At 43.2% G+C, this 23781-nt stretch overlaps 1 protein-coding gene across 5 annotated transcripts in view; it reads right to left on the bottom strand.

Annotated features, from left to right (window-relative positions):
• Positions 1-23781, bottom strand: part of EVI5 (ecotropic viral integration site 5) — a 352231-nt gene that overhangs the window by 67588 nt on the left and 260862 nt on the right. For all 5 annotated transcript variants that reach the window (XM_073593140.1, XM_073593141.1, XM_073593142.1 and 2 more), the window contains one exon: positions 2143-2238. In XM_073593140.1, the coding sequence (XP_073449241.1) occupies positions 2143-2238 (96 nt within the window). The remainder of the gene's footprint in view (positions 1-2142; positions 2239-23781) is intronic.

The raw sequence follows: 23781 nt of genomic DNA, 5'->3' as shown, positions 1-23781 counted from the left end.
ACACATAATGAGGTAAGGTGGAGCTAAAAACCACAAGAAAACACAGGAGGCAGCAAAACCATTCTGCTGTGTATTTACCTGAAAATACTTTATCACTCAGAAGGAGAGGTGTCTGTAAAGCATGTCAGCAAATGTCACTTCTTATATCAGAGAAGGAAATGTGCAAGGCTTTATCCGCGTTAACAGACTTTTCTCTGCCAGCTAGCACCAGAGTTGCCACTTTTTCTTCATGCCAAACCTGAACACTTTAGCGGTGCACAAGAAAAAAAAAAATTCTTTTTGCATACACTTTAGGATTGTAACAGACCTGGGACACCTTTGGGAGTTCCAAAGAGAATAGTAATCTTGCGTGCATAGTGCCCCCCTAACACCCTATCAGGCCCTGTTCTGAGCTACATTTCTGTCTGAATATTGTGAGTATCAGGTGGACTGAAACCCGGACACATGATTCAAAACCCGAACTGCCCAGGTGAATCCCGGACAGGTGGCAACCCTAGCTAGTACCTTCATAGCACCTTCACTGGCCAAAGTGGGGGATTTCAAGGAGCAGACTACACAGATTGGATTAGCATCCGTTATCTAGTTGCCATTAGCTTTGTTTTTGTTTGTATCCATGACGATAATCTGTTACCAAAATGTTAAATTTAGCAAACAAATGTACAAAAAAAACACAGATACAGGATTATCTATCCCATGAACAGCATCGCCTTATCTGATGGTATAGGTGTGAAAGAATGACAGGCTAGATAGATAGAGATATTATATATATATATATATATACACACACACACATTATACATACACACTTGAATGGGGAGCCAAGTGTAAAACTGTTGAAATTGACCCGTTATTTTTCTAGTCAGTGTCATCCTGCTGTTTATAAGGTTTTCTAACAGTTTTGTGGTTTTGCACTGTTTCTAGATGCTGTGCCTTCGTTGTCTCTATTACAAATCATACCAACTGTATGGAAAAGAAAAGATTCCCATTTCTCTTGCATAATTTCATTGTTAAACAAGGTCAATTTGGTTTGTTGCAGGCTGGCTAAGTCAGCTGGGGATTTTTCTGTTTTTTGACATGCATTACCTTCCATGTGTTCCTTGCTCCAAAGGCCAGTTCTAGGTTGGGGTGGTTGCCATTTGTACAATTGTTTGGAGAAACCATTCAATCAGTGGGTTTAGTTTTGCTTTAAGATCATTGGACGTTAGTGGAACTGTCCTGCTCTGTGCCTACTCCCATGACATCACAACTGATATATGAAGCCTAGGAATCCAACCTCTTATTTGAATCTGACCCGCTAAACTAAGCTGTAGGATAACAGAGGAAAAGCCAAGCCCCATGGAACTCAAATTTGTTGAAACGTTTCATTTATATGCAACTCCCTGTTCCTAATCTAGATAATGACCCTTTATGAGGTCTGTACAGGTCATTTTCATGCTTGCTTGTGCTCAGTTTACATAGAATACTTTTAAAAAGGTAAACATTAGTAAGCTAGCATTGATTAGTTTTGAATTACTGGCAGTGCACACAGATAATGCATCATACATTTTACCTCAGAATGCCATAGTGCAGAGCAAAATAAATGCATTACACAAGGTTTCTCTGTACTGACCTCATGCAATCCGTTTGACTCACCTGTCTATGAGGCCTAATGGGCCTATAATAAACCTGTCATGTTAACCTAAAATATTTTCTGAGCCTGTTGTGTTAATTTTAACATGGTGGTTTCTGTATTTTTAGAGCACATCTGTCATGTGCAGGTTGATCGTCTCATTTTTTTTGAAGCTTAAGCCTTCACTGCAATAGAGGAGCATGAAACCTTGTATTCGACCACTACTCTATTCATAGATTTGTGTGCTTTTATTCTCATATATTACTTCAATGTGGGTTTTTTTCTTGTTTTGTAAATGTTGCTGCAGCCTTCGTGAGGTATGATAAAAAAAAAAAAAAAAAAAATTTAAAAAATAGGTTTGTTCACACTTTTAAAAAGTGTTTAAGAAAAATAGGCTTTTGCTGTGACCTCTTGGTTTAGAATTCCATACTGTTTTATGAAGGCTGTGCCTCACAAAAATTTGAGCTGCCCTGCCAATGCCCCATACCGGAGTCTCATTGCATTGAATCCTAACAAAAACACAACAGAATTACCTGAATCTCTAGCTCTGCTATATGTTGCTGGAGCTCAGCCACAGCTGCAATACTATCTGCTTCTCGTAGTCTTACCGCCATAACTTCTTCCTTGTTCTGCAAAATATAGAAAGTAAATCAGATATTAGAGCCATGCTACAATTCTCAGACATAATATATACGCGGGAGCAATTTTGTGAAAATTCACACAAAAACGTATGGACTCTGGATAGAGTTTTAATACTTATTCACAGAAAAAGAAGATCTATAAAAGTTTAACATTTAAATGCATACATGCTGGTTTGTAAAAACAAACACTTAGGGGGAGTTGATAATAAAATGTCTGTAATAGGGGCTCACCTTAAATATGGAGAATTGCACCAGATGTTTTAGGTAAATAGAGGTTTTCTGGGGCACATACAAATGTGTCTAAGCTTTGACTGCTATTAGAAACAGACCCATTTTATCCAGCTGTAGTAAACGTATTTCCCAGAGAGCACAAAAACAGATGACAAAGTACAGTGCTCAGCATAAATGAGTACAGATTTGTCAGAAAACCTTTACTTTCCTTTCAGAATCAACACTTTCTATGGGACACTATACTACAAAATACTCCCACAAATGTGGGCCATTGATTGCAAACAAGGTTTCTTAACCACTTGCTGACCGCCTAACGCAGATATACTGCGGCAGAATGGCACGGGCAGGCAAAATCACTTACCCGGTACGTGATTTGCCTCCCGCAGGTGCCCGAGGAGGTTAGCATCGTTAGGGGAGCGATCCGTGCTGAGGGGGAGGCCACTCATTCGTGGCCACCCCCTTGCGATCGCTCCCAACAAATGAAAATCTTCCTCTGCTGCTGTAATGTAAACAGCGGCAGAGGAAGTAATGTCATCGCTCCTCGTGAAGCCTTTTCGTTCCAGTTTCCGTAAGTCTGCACCAACATAACACTTACAGTAGAACACTTTTCACCCACCCAGTCACCCCCCTGAACCCCCTGTCACAGTGACACCAATAGCAGGTTTTTTTTTTCTGATTACTGCATTGGTGTCATTTTGTGAAAGTTATAAGTGGTAGGGCAGTTAGTGTTCGGCCCCTTTAGGTCTAGGGTAACCCCCTAACCCCCCCCTAATAAAGTTTTAACCCCTTGATCACCCCCCGTCGCCAGTGTCACTAAGCGATTGTTTTTCTGATCGCTGTATTAGTATCACAGGTGACGCTGGTTAGGGAGGTAAGTATAAAGGTTCGCCGTCAGCGTTTTATAGCGTCAGGGACCCCCATATACTACCTAGTAAAGTTTTTAACCCCCTGATTGCCCCCTAGTTAACCCTTTCACCAGTGATCACCGTATAACTGTTACGGGTGACGCTGGTTAGTTAATTTTTTATAGTGTCAGGGCACCCGCCGTTTATTACCTAATAAAGGATTAACCCCCTAATCGCCCGGCGGGTGATATGTTAGGTTTTAGGGTCAGATAGGGTCTGCGTCACCCCAGGCAGCGTCAGGTTAGTGCCAGTACCGCTAACACCCACGCATGCAGCATACACCTCCCTTAGTGGTATAGTATCAGATTCAGGCTCAGAATACGATCCTGTAGAGGACAGCGACTCCATGACAGATAGCTCTGATGACGGAGTTGTGGTCCCTGCCAAGGTCAGGCGTACCAGACCCCGAACTTCTTCTGTCGATGTGCAAGAACCACAGGTCCCTCATATGGAGCAGAGCAGTACTAGCGCCGCTATTTCTTCTGGTGAACTGGCAAGCACCAGCGGCCTAGTACACCCTGGTCGTAGTCAATCTAGCACTGCAGCATCACGTGGTGACGTGGCGAGTCCCATAAGTGCAGTTCAAGCTGGTGAGGTGGCAAGCACAAGTAGTGTTTTTCACCGAAGATCTCTAGAGATCTATTGTGGACCAAAAGCAATTTGCACGCTGGTCAACACATCGCCACTCCCTTGCCAGAGATTGGAGACCAATTACGGTTTTCGAATTTAAGCTCTTTCTGGGCCTTTCCCTCAACATGGGCATAACTAAAAAGAGTGATTTGCAGTCATATTGGTCCACTGACCCAATTCACCATATGCCCTTGTTCTCTGCCTCCATGACCAGGGCACGATACGAGCAGATTTTGCGGTTCATGCACTTCAACAAAAATGAACTCCGTCGTCCTCGTGGAAACCCTGGATACGACAGGCTCTACAAAATTCGGCCCCTCGTAAACCACATCAACCAACGTTTTGCAGACTTGTTTACTCGCCATCAAGTTGTTTGCGTTGATGAGTCCCCGATTACGTTTTCTGGACGCTTGCCATTCAAACAGTACCTTCCCAGCAAGCGTGCCAGATACGGGGTCAAGATGTATAAGCTCTGTGACAGGGCCACAGGCTATACATGTAGTTTTATGGTTTATGAGGGAAAAGATAACCACGCAGAGCCGACAAACTGCCCTGACTGCCCTGCTGGCAAGATTGTGTGGGACTTGGTGTCACCCTTATTCGGAAAGGGGTACCACTTATATGTGGACAATTATTACACGAGCGTGCCACTTTTTAGTAACTTGCTTGATCAGCAGATTGGAGCATGTGGCACCGTGTGACCTAATTGCCGGGGCTTTCCCCAGTGGCTTGTAGATTCCCGTCTTAGGCTGGGGGAGAGAGCCTGCTTCAAGTGTAATAACTTGCTCGCTATGAAGTGGAGGGATAGGAATGTTTTTGTTCTTACCTCCCTTCATGCAGACACAACGTTCCAAATTACTACGGCGACTGGTGTTGTGGAGAAACCCCTCTGTTTCCACGAATTTAACCAAAATATGGGAGGGGTGGACCTCAACGACTAGTTGTTGGTGCCGTACCCAATTGCCTGTAAGACCAGACGCTGGTACAAGAAAGTGTCTGTTTATTTATTTCAATTGGCTTTGCTGAATGCTCATGTGCTATACAGAGCTTCAGGACGGACTGGATCTTTCCTTAAATTCCAGGAAGAGATCGTCAGAGCCCTTCTGTTTCCAGACGGTGCTCCACCTCACTTTCCCCAACCAAATGCAGTAAGCCAGCTGCATGAGAGGCATTTTCTTTATGTCCTCCCGAGTACCCCTACCCAACTAGCCCCCCAAAAAAGATGTGTCTGCAGCAAGCGTGGATAAAGGCGTGACACCCACTATTATTGTTCCTCCTGTCCTGACAATCCTGGTCTTTGCATTGGTGAATGTTTTGAACGCTACCATACACTAATTGAGTATTAGCTTAGGGTACAGCACTGCACAGACTAGGCACAGTTTCACAGGGTCTCCCAAGATGCCATCGCATTTTGAGAGACCCGAACCTGGAACCGGTTACAATTGCAAAAGTTAGTTACAAAAAAAAGTAAAAAAAAAACAAAACAAAAAAAATATATAAAAATAAAAAAACAAAAATAGTTGTCGTTTTATTGTTCTCTCTCTATTTTTCTGCTCTTTTTTACTGTATTCTATTCTGCAATGTTTGATTGTTATGTTTTATCATGTTTGCTTTATAGGTATGCAAATTTTTTATACTTTACTGTGTTTTATTGTTAACCATTTTTTTGTTTTCAGGTACGCCATTTAGCTGCAGGGCGGATTTATTTATCTTGACAGCAACAGCGTTTGGAGGGATGGTGGATGAAGGGAGGTATTCTAATGGTGGGCATACCCACCGATCAATCTTTTTTTCGTTCAGCCAACAGGCTGCATGAAAAAAAAAAGTTTACAATATATGCCCAACAAGGACCAGCAACGTGCTGGTATGTTGCTGGATTTTGAGTGGTTATACCAGAATGATGCCTGCAGGTTTAGGTATCATCTTGGTATCATTCTTCTCAGCCAGCAATCAGCTTTCATGTAAAAGCAATCCTAGCGGCTAATTAGCCTCTAGACTGCTTTTACAAGCAGTCCCCCCCCACCGTCTTCCATGTTTTTCTCTGGCTCTGTCCCAACAGGGAACCTGAGAATGCAGCCGGTGATTGGGCCAGCTGACCATAGAGCTGATCAGAGACCAGAATGGCTCCAATCATCTCTATGGCCTAAGAAACCGGAAGCTACGAGCATTTTATGACTTAGATTTTGCCGGATGTAAACAGCACCATTGGGAAATTGGGAAAGCATTTTATCACATTGATCTTGGTGTGGTCAGACGCTTTGAGGGCAGAGGAGAGATCTAGGGTCTAATAGACCCCAATTTAAAAAAAAAAAAAAAAAAAAAAAAGTACTTGTCACTACCTATTGCTATCATATGGGATATTTACATTCCCTGAGATAACAAAAAAAAAAAAAAAAAAAAAAAAGCAAAAAGTGAAAAGGAACAGATTAAAAAAAAAAAAAAAAGCGCCCCGCCCCCCTCTGCTCTCGCGCAAAGGCGAACGCAAGCCATGCATGTTAGGTATCACCGCGAAGGTCAGATTGAGGGCAGTATTTTTAGCAGTAGTCCTCTATAAATCTAAAGTGGTAACCTGTAAATTTTGTCGCCACTGCACGTTTGTGCGCAATTTTAAAGCATGTCGTGTTTGCTATCCATGTACTCAGCCTAAGATCATCTTTTTTATTTCATCAAACATTTGGGCAATATAATGTGTTTCAGTGCATTAAAATTTTAAAAAGTGTGTTTTTTCCCCCAAAAAATGCGTTTGAAAAATCTCTGCGCAAATACTGTGTGAAAAAAAAAAAAATGAAACACCAACCATTTTAATCTGTAGGGCCTTTGCTTTAAAAAAATATATATAATGTTTGGGGGTTCAAAGTAATTTTCTTGCAAAAATTTTTTTTTCATGTAAACAAAGTGTCAGAAAAGGCTTTGTCTTCAAGTGGTTAGAAGAGTGGGTGATGTGTGACATAAGCTTCTAAATGTTGTGCATAAAATGCCAGGACAGTTCAACACCCCCCCAAATGACCCCATTTTGGAAAGTAGACACCCCAAGCTATTTGCTGAGAGGCATGTCGAGTCCATGAAATATTTTATATTGTGACAAGTTGCGGGAAAAAGACAAATTTCTTTTTTGCACAAAGTTGTCACTAAATGATATATTGCTCAGACATGCCATGGGAATATGTTAAATTACACCCCAAAATACATTCTGTTGCTTCTCCTGAGTACGGGGATACCACATGAGACTTTTTGGGAGCCTAGCCGCGTACGGGACCCCAAAAACCAAGCACCGCCTTCAGGCTTTCTAAAGGATGTAAATTTTTGATTTCACTCTTCACTGCCTATCACAGTTTCGGAGGCCATGGAATGCCAGATGGCACAACCCCCCCCCCCCCCCCAAATGACCCCATTTTGGGAAGTAGACACCCCAAGCTAATTGCTGAGAGGTATAGTGAGTATTTTGCAGACCTCACTTTTTGTCACAAAGTTTTGAAAAAAGAAAAAAAAAAAAAACATTTTTCTTGTCTTTCTTCATTTTCAAAAACAAATGAGAGCTGCATAATACTCACCAAGCCTCTCAGCAAATAGCTTGGGTTGTCTACTTTCCAAAATGGGGTCTTTGGGGTGGGGGGGTGGTGCTATCTGGGCATTTTATGGCCTTCAAAACTGTGATAGGTAGTGAGGAGTGAAATCAAAAATTTACACCCTTAGAAATCCTGAAGGCGGTGCTTGGTTTTCAGGGCCCCGTACGCGGCTAGGCTCCCAAAAAAAGTACCACACATGTGTTATCCCCATACTCAGTAGAAACAGCAGAATGTATTTTGGGGTGTAATTCCACATATCCCCGTGGCATGTTTGAGCAATATATCATTTAGTGACAACTTTGTGCAAAAAAAAAAAAAAAAAAAAAAAAAAAAGTTTGTAATTTTTCCGCAACGTGTGTCAAAATATAAAATATTCCACGGACTCAACATGCCTCTCAGCAAATAACTTGGGGTGTCTACTTTCCAAAATGGGGTAATTTTGGGGGGGGGGGGGGGGGGGTTGTGCCATCTTGGCATTTTATGGCCTTCAAAACTGTGATAGGTAGTGAGGAGCGAAATAAAAAATTTACGCCCTTAGAAATCCTGAAGGCAGTGCTTGGTTTTCGGGGCCCCGTACGCGGCTAGGCTCCCAAAAAGTCCCACACATGTGGTATCCCCATACTCAAGAGAAGCAGCTAAATGTATTTTGGAGCGCAATTTCACATAGAACCATGGCATGTGTGAGCAATATATCATTTAGTGACAACTTTTTATAATTTTTTTTTTTTTTTTATTATTCAATCACTTGGGACAAAAAAAAAATTTAATATTTAATGGGCTCAACATGCCTCTCAGCAATTTCCTTGGGGTGTCTACTTTCCAAAATGGGGTCATTTGGGGGGGTTTGTACTGCCCTGCCATTTTAGCACCTCAAGAAATGACATAGGCAGTCATAAACTAAAAGCTGTGTAAATTCCAGAAAATGTACCCTAATTTGTAGACGCTATAACTTTTGCGCAAACCAATATATGCTTATTGACATATTTTTTACCAAAGACATGTGGCTGAATACATTTTGGCCTAAATGTATGACTAAAATTGAGTTTATTGGATTTTTTTTATAACAAAAAGTAGAAAATATTTTTTTCCCACATTTTTGGTCTTTTTCCGTTTATAGTGCAAAAAATAAAAACCGCAGAGGTGATCAAAAACCATCAAAAGAAAGCGCTATTTGTGGGAAAAAAAGGACGCAAATTTTGGTATCGCAGGTTAATGGCAAAGCAAGTGTAAAACCAAGATCAAAAAAACGGTGAAACGGTTATAGCCCAGAAAATGTAACAGGGAGTTCAGAGAGAAAAAGGAGAAAAGATAGTGTTACCCGTCTCCTGTGTAGTGTTCCAGTAATGTGAAAGTTCCGCGGAGACTTTCAGCGAATTCCTGTTTATTTATTTTTATAACAGACAGACAACACAGTCCACAAATTGTGGAAATCAACCACCGGCTACAGTAAAATTACCGGTGTACATAAAACAAAACAAAAGGAGGACAAAATAAAACTATAACCCCCTCCCCAGAACATCAGAACTTTGCCTAAACAGTTACATTCCTTGCTTGAACCTCCAGCCAGAGGTAAGCACATAGTTGACACAGTGGTATAGCTCTACGACACCCTGCGCAGCCCTGATGGATAATGCCAGTGCTGCGGTCCCCCTAGCTCCCCCCCCACATCCGGAGAAATAAAGATCCACTTAGGAGAGAACCATTCCCCACTCTAAAATGATCAGTACATCAATTGTTAGTCAATCTTTAATCATCAATACCCCCTTTACATTTACCGCCCTCTTGCATTCTATATCAAGGATCAGTAGCTATTTCCTTCCTCAAATTAATCTGATGCCGTGTCCATAGAAGCCAACCAACCCCCAAAACCTTGTTGAATTTAGTCAATGCCCCTCTGCTCAAACAGGTAGCTTTATAAAAAGGAACTGCCTTACTGACTAATGCCTTCCAGGACTCCAAAGTTGGAGTCGAATAGCACTTCTACAATCGGATAAGCCACTTATTTGCATAGTACAACAATAGGGTAAGAAGAGTCCGTATTGCCCTGGTGGTGGCCAGGGGTTCCACCAGAGTCAAGAAAGAAAAGTGGTTGGGACTTTGAATGAGACACTAGTCTCCATCCTATGCATACATGAAAAGGAGAGGTTTTGGGACTTTAAATGAGGTGGGCAAATGAGGCCATAGGACCAGTCACCATTGTATAAAGTCATTTTATTGCTAAACAACATTATAACATGATAAATATCCAAGTATGGATTAGCAGTCACATCATATGCATGTACATCCTGACTGATACACTGTGAACAGAGTAGCAAACCCCCAGGTGATACAGGGCAGATAATCCTTGGTAGGTGAAACACCAATTTAAAAACGCACAGTCAGAACTTTTTAATTAAAAGCCTATTAGTGTATAGACCTGGTAGGAAACAGTACACAGAGACACACTGCACAAATGCACCAATGGGGGGAAAAAAAAAAAGCCAAATGCAAAATAAAATTAATAAAAACCATACAAAAGACATATTATATCATACCACAACCCCCAAGAAGGGGCAAATGATTCAGGGCAAGTGCCCTATGGAATAATATCCACGATGGTAAACTTCCCAGTGGCCTCAAAAAACACACCTCCATCCCTATATTGAGTCAAGAAAGAAACGAGGTTGGGACTTTGAATGAGACATTAGTCTCCATCCCTATGCATACATGAAAAGGAGAGTCGAGTCGAATAGCACTTCCACGATAGGATAAGCCGCTTATTTGCATAGTACAACAATAGGGTAAAAAGAGTCCATATTGCCCTGGTGGTGGCCAGGGGTTCCACCAGATGTAAAAGACACACCTCAATAGACATGGGAATAGAGATAGACGTGACCGACCTGATACAGTGTGCAACAGTTTGCCAGTAGGGTTTAACCTAAATACAGTCCCAAAATATGTGCATGAAGTTTGCTAGGGGTGCTGAGCACCTCCAGCATAAAAAGATTGTTGGTTTCCAAACAACCTAGCTAGTCTAGCTGGGGTGAGATAAATTCAACGTAGGAATTTATAGCAGATCAGTTGGTCTCTAGTAGGTACTGAAATGCAGTCCCCCACATGTCGTCCCAGTCATCCCTGTCCAAGCCCGGGGCTACAGCTTCTCAAGCCTTTCTGCAGGGTTCTAGCAATTTGTCCGTTTCCTGAAAGAGGTCTTTGTATAGGCTAGAATCTGGTTTAGTGAAAGGGTTGCTGTGTGTCAGTATTTCTAAGTCACTGGGCTCAAGGTCAAGAGGCTCTCTACCAAATTGAGAACAGAAAGCATGCCACAATTGAACGTACCTAAAAAAACGGAGTTAGATAAATCGCAATTGAGTTTCAGTTTCATTAAATTTCATTAGGGTACCGTTTAATACTATGATGTAAAAGCCTAAAGTGGTTGTAAATCCTTACAACACACTTTTTGCTACAGGTAAGCCTATAATAAGGCTTACCTGTTACCGTGGATATCTCCTGAACCTGAATGGTTTAGGAGATATCACCTGTATTTGCATGTTCTAACATCATTGGCACATGCAAACTGAAGCAATGGCACATACGTGCCATTGCTTCAGTGTGTGCCGTTACCGGTGGCTCCAGCGTGCATGCGTTGGAGTGATGTCATTGCGACTCCGGCCAATCACATCGCCGGAGCCCGTGATACCCTGAAGTAACTCCGGCAGCGATGTCAGCCGCCGGAGCAGTGTACGAGGATGGCTGTGGGGGCTTCGATCTCAGGCAAGTCATAATGAGATAGTATGCTAGTTTCTGAGTTATGGTCCATGCCCTTATAACTGAGCGCATGGAAGCTGTCTCCGGATAGGGAGCTTTCAGGCCCCTGTAGACGAGGTGAGAAAGCGCCTCATGCAAACCCACACAAGCAGCCTCAAGAGACACCAAGGCATTATTCTGGAGGAGCGGTGGGCTACAGTCAATTGGCCAGCTAGGAAGTATTTGTGAAAGTTAGGTACTGCAAGGCCCACTTCCCCCCCCCATGGCTGTAAGATGGGGGACGCTCCCCTGCCACAAAAAGGAGGAAATCATGCTGTCAATTGATTTAAAGATAGACTTCAGAATCCACAATGGAGAGTTCCTGAGGGTGTACAATAGTAATAGATATGGGGGGAGGAGCGCAATGCCATTGCTAGGGGTTCCATAACCAATGCAAATAGTTCTGGTGAAAGGGGGCACCCCTGTCTGATGCTCCTGGACACTGGAAAGGTGCCCGACACCCCTCCATTCAAATGGAGGGCCGCCACCGGATAGTCATATAGCAGAGATATTAATTTAGGAAACGTAGGCCCAAACCCCATGCGTTGCTATACATTAGTCATTAATCCCCAATCAATGGAATTAAAGGCCTTTTCCAGGTCAAAGAACACCAGAGCCCCCCCCCCTCCAGATGATATTCCTGTATCCAACTGAGTATGTGTATATACACTCCGGAGATTTATATCAGTAGCCTTCAAAGCGGCCACGTTTATACGGCAGCTTAATCGGACTGCGTTGTTGTGTTGGCATAGCAGATGAAGCCTTGGTGCATTTTGAAGAAGAAGAGCCATCAGTAGAGTTGGAGTGTTCCGCTTCCACGCCAGAGGTACTGTTGATGTAGTGCTCCGCGTCGTCAGGTGAGGTAAACAGTAGATGTCCTCCTGTGTGGGATTGGACATGCAGAACAGCTGGATATGCTAGGGTGAACTTAACTTGCATAATGGCATTTTTGTCGTCAGAGACGTCTGACAATTACTGGACGGGGTTTGGTGCGATTTTCTACATATTGGCCAATGCGGTGGGCACATTCAATAGTGCAGGGGATGTGAAGGCCTAGTTGCTTAGGAATGACTTTAGCGCAAAGGTTCATGAGCTGAGCATTGGAGACCAATTCTGGCAGACCGTTAATGCGCAGATTGATTTTTTGTGACCGGTTCTCCAGGTCATCTAATTTGTCCCATATGTCCCTGTGGGAGGTTGAAATGAATGCTAGCGTTGCTGGGCTAGCTGTAGCCTCATCCTCTAAAGAAGAAATCCGCTCCTCTGAGTGTGTGAGCCTTTGAGCCTGTGCCTGGAGCTCAATGTGGAGCTGCTCCAGTTCCCTCTGCACAGCAGTGTCCATAGTGGCAGATAGGGTAGGGGCAAGGAGGGCGACTATAGCCTGCGCTATGCCTGCAGGCGAGGCAGGATTATTGCCTGCTATTACTGGTGCCGCTGGAGAGTGCAGTGTCTCTGGTGTGCAGGGAGAGGCCACCATATTGGCTGTGTCCGCCGCCTTGTCTCCCGCAGGTTGCAGAGCGGAGGAGACCAAGCGGCAGTGGGATCGCTCCACAAAGCGATCCATCGGGGTCCCTTGAAGCGGAGACGGGGGGGGGGTGTGGTTTCACCCTGAGGTGTGAGCGGGCTTTGTAAGCCGATTTTGTGAGCAGTACTGCAGGAGCCGACTCTGCTCACCTCCTCCTCATGTGGTGCCGGAACCGGAAGTATCCAGTTGGCCTTTTTAAGCATGCGTTCTTTGAAATAAATGTGTGGATTTGATAAGATTAAGCATGATTATATATTTCTCTTTGGTACCTTAAAGTGCATTTCCACTTTTGTTTATAGCATAGTGGAAGGTGATGGAGAGATGATACGGAGGGAGGTGAAGTTTTATATGGAGTTCACTATAGAAATTTGTTAATGCTTTGCCAGGATTAGACCTAAAAGAAGTAAAGTGATACCAAAGTCTATTTTTTTTTCTAAAATGATCCTTTCCTCATTGGCTCACTGACTTTGACCGCAGCAGGTGCCAATGGCGCCCTGTTGCCGTTTTAGCCAATGATGAGAGTAAGTCCCGGGCCAGCTGTGACTCTCGTGCAACATCGCTGGATCGAGATGGGGCTCAGGTAAGTATTGGGGGGGCTGCTGCACACAGAAGCTTTTTCATCTCTAATGTAATAATGCATTAAAAACCTTCCGACTTTAGAACCACTTCAACACCAAAAGCTTGACCCGCAGATTAAATGTTAGCACAAATTAAAAAACAAAAAAAAAAAAAACACACATCAGTGCCACTGACGGTCGTCAATTCTGGTGTTGCAGAGCTGAAACAAATAGGCCATAAAGAATCCCATGTCACAAGACATAGCTTTGAAGAGTGCATGCACACACTAATTTTAATTTGCAACTAAAGAAAAAAAAAAAAACAACTTTAGTTCAGCTTTAAATACATATAATATTTAAAAAAAAAATCTGAGCTAAATTATTAAAAAAAGGAAGAAACAAGGTGCCCCTATGCCCTTTTAGTAGTGCAGGTTAGAAAATGGAAAGCCGATTGCTATTGCCAACACTGCTTTTTCACATCCTCTCAAGATCTAAAGCACATAAATGTATCTTCTGTACATCAAGACTTGGGACAGCAGGAAACTATGTTGAAGTTAGTTAAACTTACATAAAAAAAAGTTCACGTCCATTCTGGCACCGTTTTGTATGTAATTGGGGGTGTGTACTACAGGGCACCCCTACATCACTTCCTTCTCCTGTCCCTGCTCTGCAAGTACCTCATATAGCAAAGTCTATGTGCTCATTCAACTAGGAGAGGGCAACTGTGCTGCTTAAATTTCAGCAGCACTGCCAGCCCTTCCCTGGAAATGATCCAGAACATTAAAAACTGGCAGGATCATCAGTTTAAAATAGAGAAATACAAGGACCATCTTAAAAACACTAGGCTCTCTGGAAAAGGTGTAGGAGAAAACATTTAATTACATTTCATTGTGTGTGTTTGAAATTTTAAAAAGCAGAAGGGCAGCCAATTCAAGTCTGTTTTCTCTAAATTAATAAAGTACAGATTTGCTTTAAGCATAAAGATTTATCTAACGTGCTTTAGAGACGGGTCACAATCCCCGCACAGCATTTCTGTAAACAGTGAGTGAAGAATGAGCACCAATGTTCCACAGATCTCAAGACCGACCACTGACTATTACACAAAATCAAAAAAGATTAAACCCTTTATGATGAAGGCAAAACAAATCTGAACGCATGTTTTGCAACGTTGACATGTTAGTATAACTGTACATAACATCAAAATTACTACGTAAAGCCAGGTGAATGTGAAAATATATATATATATATATATATATATATATATATATATATATATATATATATTTTTTTTTTAGGACAATTGGGCTTTTTGGTCGTATTTGGTAATGTGTGTGTGTATTTCTGATTTGTACCCATAGAAAGGTCCAGAAACAATGCACATTTTGATTATTTTATCCTACCTAAAAAAACACGGATACTAAATTTAAAGGGTAACTCCATTTGTGAGAAAAAACTAGCAAATAAAATACAATAAAATATACCATATTTATTTGCTACACAAATAATATGGTGATTAATGTTATTACTTACTTTTCCTTTTAAATTTGCAACGCTGCAAGTTTCTCAAAAATGTTATGCCATACGGCAACCTGAGAGCATTCCATACAACCCTCAAACATGTCATTTCCCGCTTGTGTGATTGGCTGATTTTTCTAAAAGTCTGCACTAAGATACAAGTCAGCTTAAGCACCCTCTGCAACAAACATTTCATTTTTGTGAGCTACAAAGGGTTTATGACATCTAAAAGGAATTCAGACCCTGCAATTAGAACTCCCTAAGCGCCTCAGCTGAATAATAATGAAAGACTAAGCATCAGCTGAATAATATTGAACCACTTTCATTCACATTCACTGTGCACATTGACAAAGGCAGCTTTTCTTTCAGGGCAACAAAAAGGTAGGAATCTGCAACAAAGTTGTCCAGGTCAATTTTGAAATTTTTCACATACATGTTAAAATAAACATTTTGTCTAGGAAATTACTTCAAACCCCCAAATATTGTATATTTTCTATAAGAAAAGGCCAGGAAGAACAACATTTTGACGTTTGCAATTTTTAAAATGAAATTTGCAAAGTTGTTTATCAGATGCAAATTTTCAGAAAAAATACACCTAAATGAATTTGAGTGCATACAGACAATATTAATACACATTTTTGGTAAAATACAAAAGATTTTGCATCATGTGAGGCTCTTAAAGCCTTACGGGTTATTAGTTTAGAGTTAATGATGAACTATGCCACTAGATGTACTGCTCTCACTCCATTTGCTGCAATACATCACGTGCGGTAAAATCACGGTTTACATATGCACGTCGGGACCTATGTGCACGTTTGCTTTTCCTTTTTTGTTTAATTTTTTTTTTTTTTTTTTTTTTTTTAAGTTCAACGTAATTGCTATCACAAGGGGGTGCACAAGCCCACTTGTGCTAGTTTTTGGCAGAAGACAGGTACTCCACACTGGAGAGGGGGGAACATGACCCAGAGGATTTCAAAAAACGAAACGGAGTGGATTTTTAAACTGAATACACTCAATCCGGCGGGTATTAATATCAATATAGATCTGAATTGCTTTTTGTCAAACTGTTAGTGATGATGATATTGTAAAAGGTGTCCTTTATCCAATCTAAACTTTCTGCCATTTTGAGCCATAGATTGTGATGAGTATTACCGATGACCGCCACATGATGGCGACATTTGTGAATCTATACCCTATATGGGTTTGACAACTTACTCTTCGCCACCACAAGGTGTCGCATGTGAGGCCAAAATATAAAAATTTCCTATGTAGGACTCTATGTAGGACTCTATGTAGGACTCTATGTAGGACTCTATGTAGGACTCTATGTAGGACTCTATGTAGGACTCTATGTAGGACTCTATGTAGGACTCTATGTAGGACTCTATGTAGGACTCTATGTAGGACTCTATGTAGGACTCTATGTAGGACTCTATGTAGGACTCTATGTAGGACTCTATGTAGGACTCTATGTAGGACTCTATGTAGGACTCTATGTAGGACTCTATGTAGGACTCTATGTAGGACTCTATGTAGGACTCTATGTAGGACTCTATGTAGGACTCTATGTAGGACTCTATGTAGGACTCTATGTAGGACTCTATGTAGGACTCTATGTAGGACTCTATGTAGGACTCTATGTAGGACTCTATGTACATAGTTTATTTTTAATCAATTCGATGCCAATTGGAAGGATTGGATATTCTTGAATGGGTGGCAGTATAAATAAGGGAGGTGATGTATCCGGTCATGTGACCCCCAATGACGTCAGACATACTCACGAAACGCATTTTGTGTGTTCGAACGTGATGCGTCACTTCCGCCCACAGTGGAACGCAGAACAGCGTCCCTGCGTCCATTTGTATGTTTTTTGTTTTTTTTTAAACAGTGAATTTTTATTTTGTTAAACATATAAGACAGTACATACATTTTCAGCATCATATTAGGATCTAACAGCAGACAATAGACTACAATTTGCGATCATACATATAAAAGGGTTCTTCCATTCCACTACAATTTGTGGCGACGGATGAGACATATACAGTACATGCAGTGTGACAACTTACTGGAGCAAAGCAGTATTGGTACAGAGGTCTCTTAGGGAAATATCAGACGTTACTTCGAGGTGTAAAGTACCCAATCTAGCTTACCCCCTCCCAAACGAGGGGGTAGAGGGGGAAAGGGTGGACACATGAGGCACCCCATTTCAGAGGCGGCCACAGGCATCCACCCAACTCGACCACACCTTATCGAATTTTTGAGGACAGTTCCTGCTCTCATAGGTCAGGCGATACAGCGGCAGAACATTGTTTACCGCTGCCTCCCATGCCTCCGCAGTGGGTGCTTCTCTTTTCTTCCAATTAAGGAGTATTTCTCTCCTTGCATAAAATAAGGAAAAAGTTAGGCATTGTTTGGTATATCGGTCTCCCTCTATCTCACCTAAGTAGCTGAGCAAAAAAATTAAAGGATCCATTGGTATTTCTGTACCACTCACCACCTCCAATTTGTTTGCTACCGCATTCCAAAATGAACCTAGTTTGGGACAGGACCAGACCATATGAAAGAAGGAGCCCACCTCTGCCCCGCATCTAGTGCACTCGGAAGTCTTTTCGGGATAAATTTTTGCTAGGCGCTGGGGCGTGTAGTAAGCTCTGTGGATAAATTTTAGCTGAATAAACCTATCCTTGGCAGCAATCATGGACGGGATAAATGTGGTCAGACACTCCTCCCACTCTTCCTCCCCCAGCGTGGAAATATCCATCTGCCACCTGGCCCTGGTTCTATCCGTTTTAATGTCATGAGCGACTGTTAAATATAAGTAGAGGGAGGACAGGGGTTTCTCCAGCATCCCAGAGATCAAGAGGCGCTCGATTGAATCTGGTTCGAGCGTCACTTGAGAGGGAAATTGGGCCCTGAGGGCATGCCTTAGCTGCCAGTATTTGAAGAGAAAGGAGTTTGGTAGGTTATGGGCTTGTTGTAATTCTCTAAAAGATTGCACTACTCCCCTTGACATCACCTGTTTTAATTTAGTGATACCTCGACTGGCCCACGTCGCCGGATCCGGCAAACCAAGGAGGTGTGGGAGCATCGCATTTGCCCACAACGGGGTGTGTGGGGACACCGTGAGTGGTTGTAGCAGTGCTGCTCTAGAGGCTTTCCACACTTGGATTGTGGTCTTCATGGGGCCTGTGACCGTGGGAGCAGCCTTTATTCCCCTATACGGAAGATTGGACAGCGCTGCATAAGAGCCCATGACTGCCGCCTCCAAGGTGACTGCTGGGTTCTGGCGAGGCTGCGAAAACCACCACCTCACCGTCACCAAGACGGCCGCCCAATAGTAAATCAAGAAGTTTGGCAGCGCAAGTCCACCCCCGGACAGCGGAAGATACAAAATGGCTTTAGCCACCCGTGGGGATTTCCCTGCCCAGAGAAAAGTTATCACCACGCCCTCCAGCCTACGAAAAAAGGATTTTGGTATGGGGACCGGGGTGTGTCTGAAGTAGTACAAAAACTTAGGTAGATATATCATTTTTAACAGGTTCCCTCTGCCTACCGGGGACAGGGGGAGGGATTTCCAGGTGGAGCATTTTTGTTGAAGCTGAGTGAGTAGTGGATAGATATTCCTGTCTAGGTATCCTTTCAAGTCGCTTCCTACCCTAACTCCCAGATACGTAAACTCGTCTACCCACTGCAAGGGGGTGTTTGTAACCGGAGGAGGCACTGAATTGCAGAGGGGAAAGAGCACCGATTTGTTCCAATTTATACGGATACCCGAGAAACGACCGAATAAATCAAAAAGGGCTAAGGCTGCTCGCAGGGAATCCGAGGCATCCGCCAAGTATAATAATGAGTCGTCGGCGTATAGGGAGATTTTTTCCGTAATCGCACCGACCCGTATACCTCTGACCGCCTCGTCTGCTCTAAGTGAGATGGCAAGCGGTTCTAGTGCCATAGCGAACAGGGCCGGGGAAAGCGGGCACCCCTGCCTCGTGCCCCTCTCCAGGGAGAATCTATCCGACAGGGTACCATTAGTGCGAATATGGGCTGTAGGCTTGGCGTATAAAAGTTTGATCCAGGTCAAAAGTCTAGGCCCAAACCCAAACCTGGCGAGGACTTCCCACAGGTAGCCCCACTCGACCGAATCAAACGCTTTTTCGGCGTCGAGTGAGGCCACCACCCCCGGACCCCCATCCGACGCCCATTTGTATGTTTTTTACTTCTGTTTTTTGCTGGATGGCCTTAAGAGCCAATTTTATCGAATAAACCTTTTTATGATATACTTCACCATGGGAGATTGTTCCTCATTTCATGTCTGACCCGGATGTGTGGCGATCTTTCCTTAAATGATTGATCGGAGGGATCACTGGGCTTGCTGAGACGGATCTTCAGAAATATCCCATTTTCCAAAGCTGGTATGATCTCTGTAATAGGGATCATCTTCATCTGGTGAGTAGGCTCAATGCTTGGTGTTGGTGGAGGATTCCTACAGTCACCCATTCATTGGATTAATTAAATCACCTTCTCACTGGAAAATATTTGATGACCTTCTTTGGACTTAAATTTTTTTTTTTATTTTGGTTATTTGGACATTATCATTTTTTGATTCTTATCAAGTTGATGGAATTTTATGATTGATCACAATTTTATGTACACTTATGTTTATTATTTGGTGTTTGATCAACTTTCCATTGGAGTGAATCCGGTGGTTTTATTCTGCACTGTATGCACTTTATATGGCGGTATTAAGCCACAAGGAGCGTGGTTCATCACACACATACTTTCACTTACTAGTTTCACAACTTTGGAACAGGCAGCTAGCTCCATTAGATTAAAATTTTATTACACAAAATTCTACACTTTATCCAACTGCGCAGGTAGGGAATAATACCAATTGTTCCTCTACTAAACACTCTTTACATAGAGAAATCAGAGATCTATTAGACTCTTAATATTTCCCCTGCCCTTCTAAGCAGCTGATCAGCTGCTTCCCTGGCTGTAACAGCCAGGGAATGTCAGCTCTTAAAGTGGAGGTCCACCCTGAAAAAAAAAATGCACCAAAAAATACCTGAAAAAATGGAGGAAAAAAAAAAAAAAAATTTTTTTTACTTACGTGAAATGGCTGTTGCTAGGCAGTCTTCCTAATCTGCCTCATCCTACACCGCGGTGATTTTCAGTCTTCTCCTCCCCGCGTTGTCTTCTGGGGAATGGGGCCGCGGTGTGTTATGGGAACTGTGTGTGTGTCCCACAACACATCGCTTCCCATTCATAAAGCGCCGCGCCACTCACGCATGTGCAGTAGGAAGCTGGCAGTGAAGCCGCAAGGCTCCACTGCCCGTTTCCCTTACCTAGGATGGCGGTGCCGGGACCCGAGAGCCGAGGGACGGGTCGGCCTCGGGCGGCCGACATCGCGGGCACCCAGGGCAAGCAAGTACTTATTTAAATAACTAAACAAATGAAAGTGCAGTGCAAACTGTTAAAAGCATTGAATAAAAGCATTAAATAAAAAGTCCATCTAGTAAAACATATATTAAATTCTTCTTGGCACAGACAGACTGGTCCCCTTTTCCTGCGTCTCAGATGTCATATACAAAATCGTATGGGTACGCTTACCGGACAGGATGAACCCCTTAATTACAGGGGGTCAGACACGCCTGGATGAATATCTGATGGGCAGCTGCCTTAGATCTCGTCTGCGGTGGTCGGTCAAACAGTATATCTGAAGTGAAGCCGTAACCTGGGAACTCATCACATGTATCTTCACTGTGCAAATCCTGCATCCTCTGGTGTCAGATCCATGGTCAGATCTGACACCAGAGGATGCAGGATTTGCACAGTGAAGACACATGTGATGAGTTCCCAGGTTACGGCTTCACTTCAGATATATTGTTTGACCGACCACCGCAGACGAGATCTAAGGCAGCTGCCCATCAGATATTCATCCAGGTGTCTGACCCCCTGTAATTAACCACTTTAATACAGGGCACTTCGACACCTTCCTGCCCAGACCAATTTTCAGCTTTCAGTACTGTCGCAGTTTGAATGACAATTGCGCGGTCATGCTACGCTGTACCCAAACTACATTTTTATCATTTTGTTCCCACAAATAGAGCTTTCTTTTGGTGTTATTTGATCACCTCTGCGGTTTTTATTTTTTGCGAAACAAATAAAAAAAGATCGAAAATTTTGAAAAAAATAAAAGTTTTGCTTTTGTTTCTGTTTAAAAATTTTGTAAATAAGTAAGTTTTCTCTTTCACTGATGGGCACTGATAAGGCGGCACTGACAGGCACTGATAAGGCGGCACTGACAGGCACTGATAAGGCGGCAGTGATGAGGTGGCACCAATGAGCGGGCACTGACGATGGGCACTGATGGGCATTGATAGGCAGCACTGATGGGCACTCATGGGTGACACTGATAGGCGAAACTGATGAGCACTGAAAGGCTGCAAAGATGGGTTCTTATGGGTGGCACTGCTGGGCACTGACAGGCGGCACTGATACGCCGCACTAATAGGCATCTCTGGTGATAGGCATTGGAGTGGGCACTGATTGGCAGCTGCCTGGGCATTGATTGGCAGCTGCCTTTGCAATGATTAGTATGTCCCTGGGGGTCTAGGGGGTATACCTGGTGGTCCAGTGTGACTGGTTTCCCTGGTGGTCCTGATCCGAGGGGGGCCTGTGCTGATAAACAATCAGCACAGACCCCCCCTGTCAGGAGAGCAACCGATCAGCTCTCCTCTACTCGCATCTGTCAGACGCGAGTGAGGAAAAGCCGATCACTGTCTCTTCCTATTTACATCGTGATCAGCCGTGATTGGACACGGCTGATCACGTGGTAAAGAGTCTCCGTCAGAGACTCTTTACCTAGATCGGTGCTGCGGGGTGTCAGACTGACACCCCGCAACAATGATCGCCGCGATGCGCACCCCCGGGGGTGCGCAGCAGCTCAATATCCTGCGGACGTCATATGGACGTCCAGTCAGGATTTTGAAACCACTTTGCCGCCGTCATTCTGCTATATGGCGGGCGGTAAGTGGTTAAGGGGTCCATCCTTTCTGGTAAGCGTACCCATACGATTTTGTATATGACATCTGAGACGCAGGAAAAGGGGACCAGTCTGTTTGTGCCAAGAAGAATTTAATATATGTCTTACTAGATGGACTTTTTATTTAATGCTTTTATTTAATGCTTTTAACAGTTTGCGCTGCACTTTCATTTGTTTAGTTATTTGCTATTGAGGTTGGTGAATCCTTTAAGTGTCCCGCTTGCATTCATTATTACGTTTAGTTTGCGCTGATTGTCCTCTGCTTTATTTTTACTTATTTAAAGTCAGTAGCTACAGTGTTTGTAGCTGCTGACTTGTAAATTTTTTCTTTTATGACAGAATCCCGCTTTAAACAAGAAATTCCAAAATCCTCAGCTTCTGGCTCTGTCACAGAAGAGACGGGGACAGAGATGCTCCTCCATCTCCTCTGCAGAAAGCCATCCAGGCCGCTTACTGTGGTCCCAGGCTCCACAGAGAAAAGGGTGGGCCCAGGAACCACTGCGGGCCGGATCCTTTCCAACGCTGTAAATGTGATCATGCTGCTGTAAAGCCACCGGATCACTTTTGCACAATAGCCGATCGCTGGCTGAAAGAAACGGTACCAGGATCATGGCTGCAGCCAGAAAGGAAGGATGGGGGTAGCAGGGCTTGGGAGGAGGATCCACATGCCCCCTAGAGGTTGGAACGTGCCCGACAAGCATCAGGGGATGAGAGATGCTTGGTTAGGAGAACTCTAGGCAAGATTCTATAGAGCAGTCAAATTATTGAATATACTTGGTGAGATAGGCAGACAAACGCAGAGGTATCATGTGGAGGGAAACAAGTACACAAAGGGGGTACTGAGGACTGGGGCAATGTGCCCTTTCTTAGGACTAGGTGGGTGTAGAAATCAACTGGTGTCAAGGTCAATTCCAAAAAAGCAAGAGAAGAAAGGAAAGACTGCTCAGCTCATAGAACAGGTGACCCGTGATCCCAGACCTTGATACAGACAAGAACGGCATATCAAGACTCAGGGCAGAGTCTGAAGGTTGTTGGTAATGGAGGCATGTGTAGAAAAGGGGGCCATGTAACTGAGGTATGTCTCATGCATGGTGACTTGGAGTGGAGAATCCAGGCACTGTATTTTCTAAAGGAGTCCACCCGCAGAACTGAGGGAAATTCTTAAGGCAGCCTGTTCATGAACACGGCACCACGATAGACAAATGTCTTGCTGAAGGGGAAGTTAGAGATACAATATGAAGTTTAGACCCAGGTATTCTGCGCAATACAAGACCGGGGAGAAGCCTGAGAAGAGTGCAGTGTAAAACGCAGGGGAAAGTAGTGTTTGGGCCTATGATCACTGATCTGGCTCAGGTGCTTTTGAGAAAAAAGTTCTCCAAGGCACCCTGATGCATGAAGGGTCTTATTAAGGACCCAATTATAAAGAACCACAAGACGTGGCAAGTTCAGGAATGTATAAATTACAATAAAGTATGGAGAAATGGGGAGTAAAACTACATTACATTGCAGTAGCTATTAAAGTTGTAGGATTTCTCATATGAAAGATATAGTAGTAAGTCTATAGAAGAGTAAGCAAAGGTCACTTGGTAGACTTTGCGACAATCTACATTAGACAAGCCCGGAGGTGGGTTACTACAATAAAAAGAATCGTGTTCTTAGAAGCATAATGATGTACTGTTGAATAGATATGGGTCCATGTGCAGGATTTTGGATATCCTTGAAAATTCTGCCTAAAAAGAAAGGATTATTCCTTGTGAAAACAGCGGAGTGA

The sequence above is a fragment of the Aquarana catesbeiana genome, linkage group LG07 (assembly GCF_042186555.1).
Source record: "Aquarana catesbeiana isolate 2022-GZ linkage group LG07, ASM4218655v1, whole genome shotgun sequence".
In the NCBI taxonomy this organism is placed as follows: domain Eukaryota; kingdom Metazoa; phylum Chordata; class Amphibia; order Anura; family Ranidae; genus Aquarana; species Aquarana catesbeiana.
Note: the sequence above shows the minus strand (reverse complement) of the source record. Positions and strands in the feature narration are given on the sequence as shown.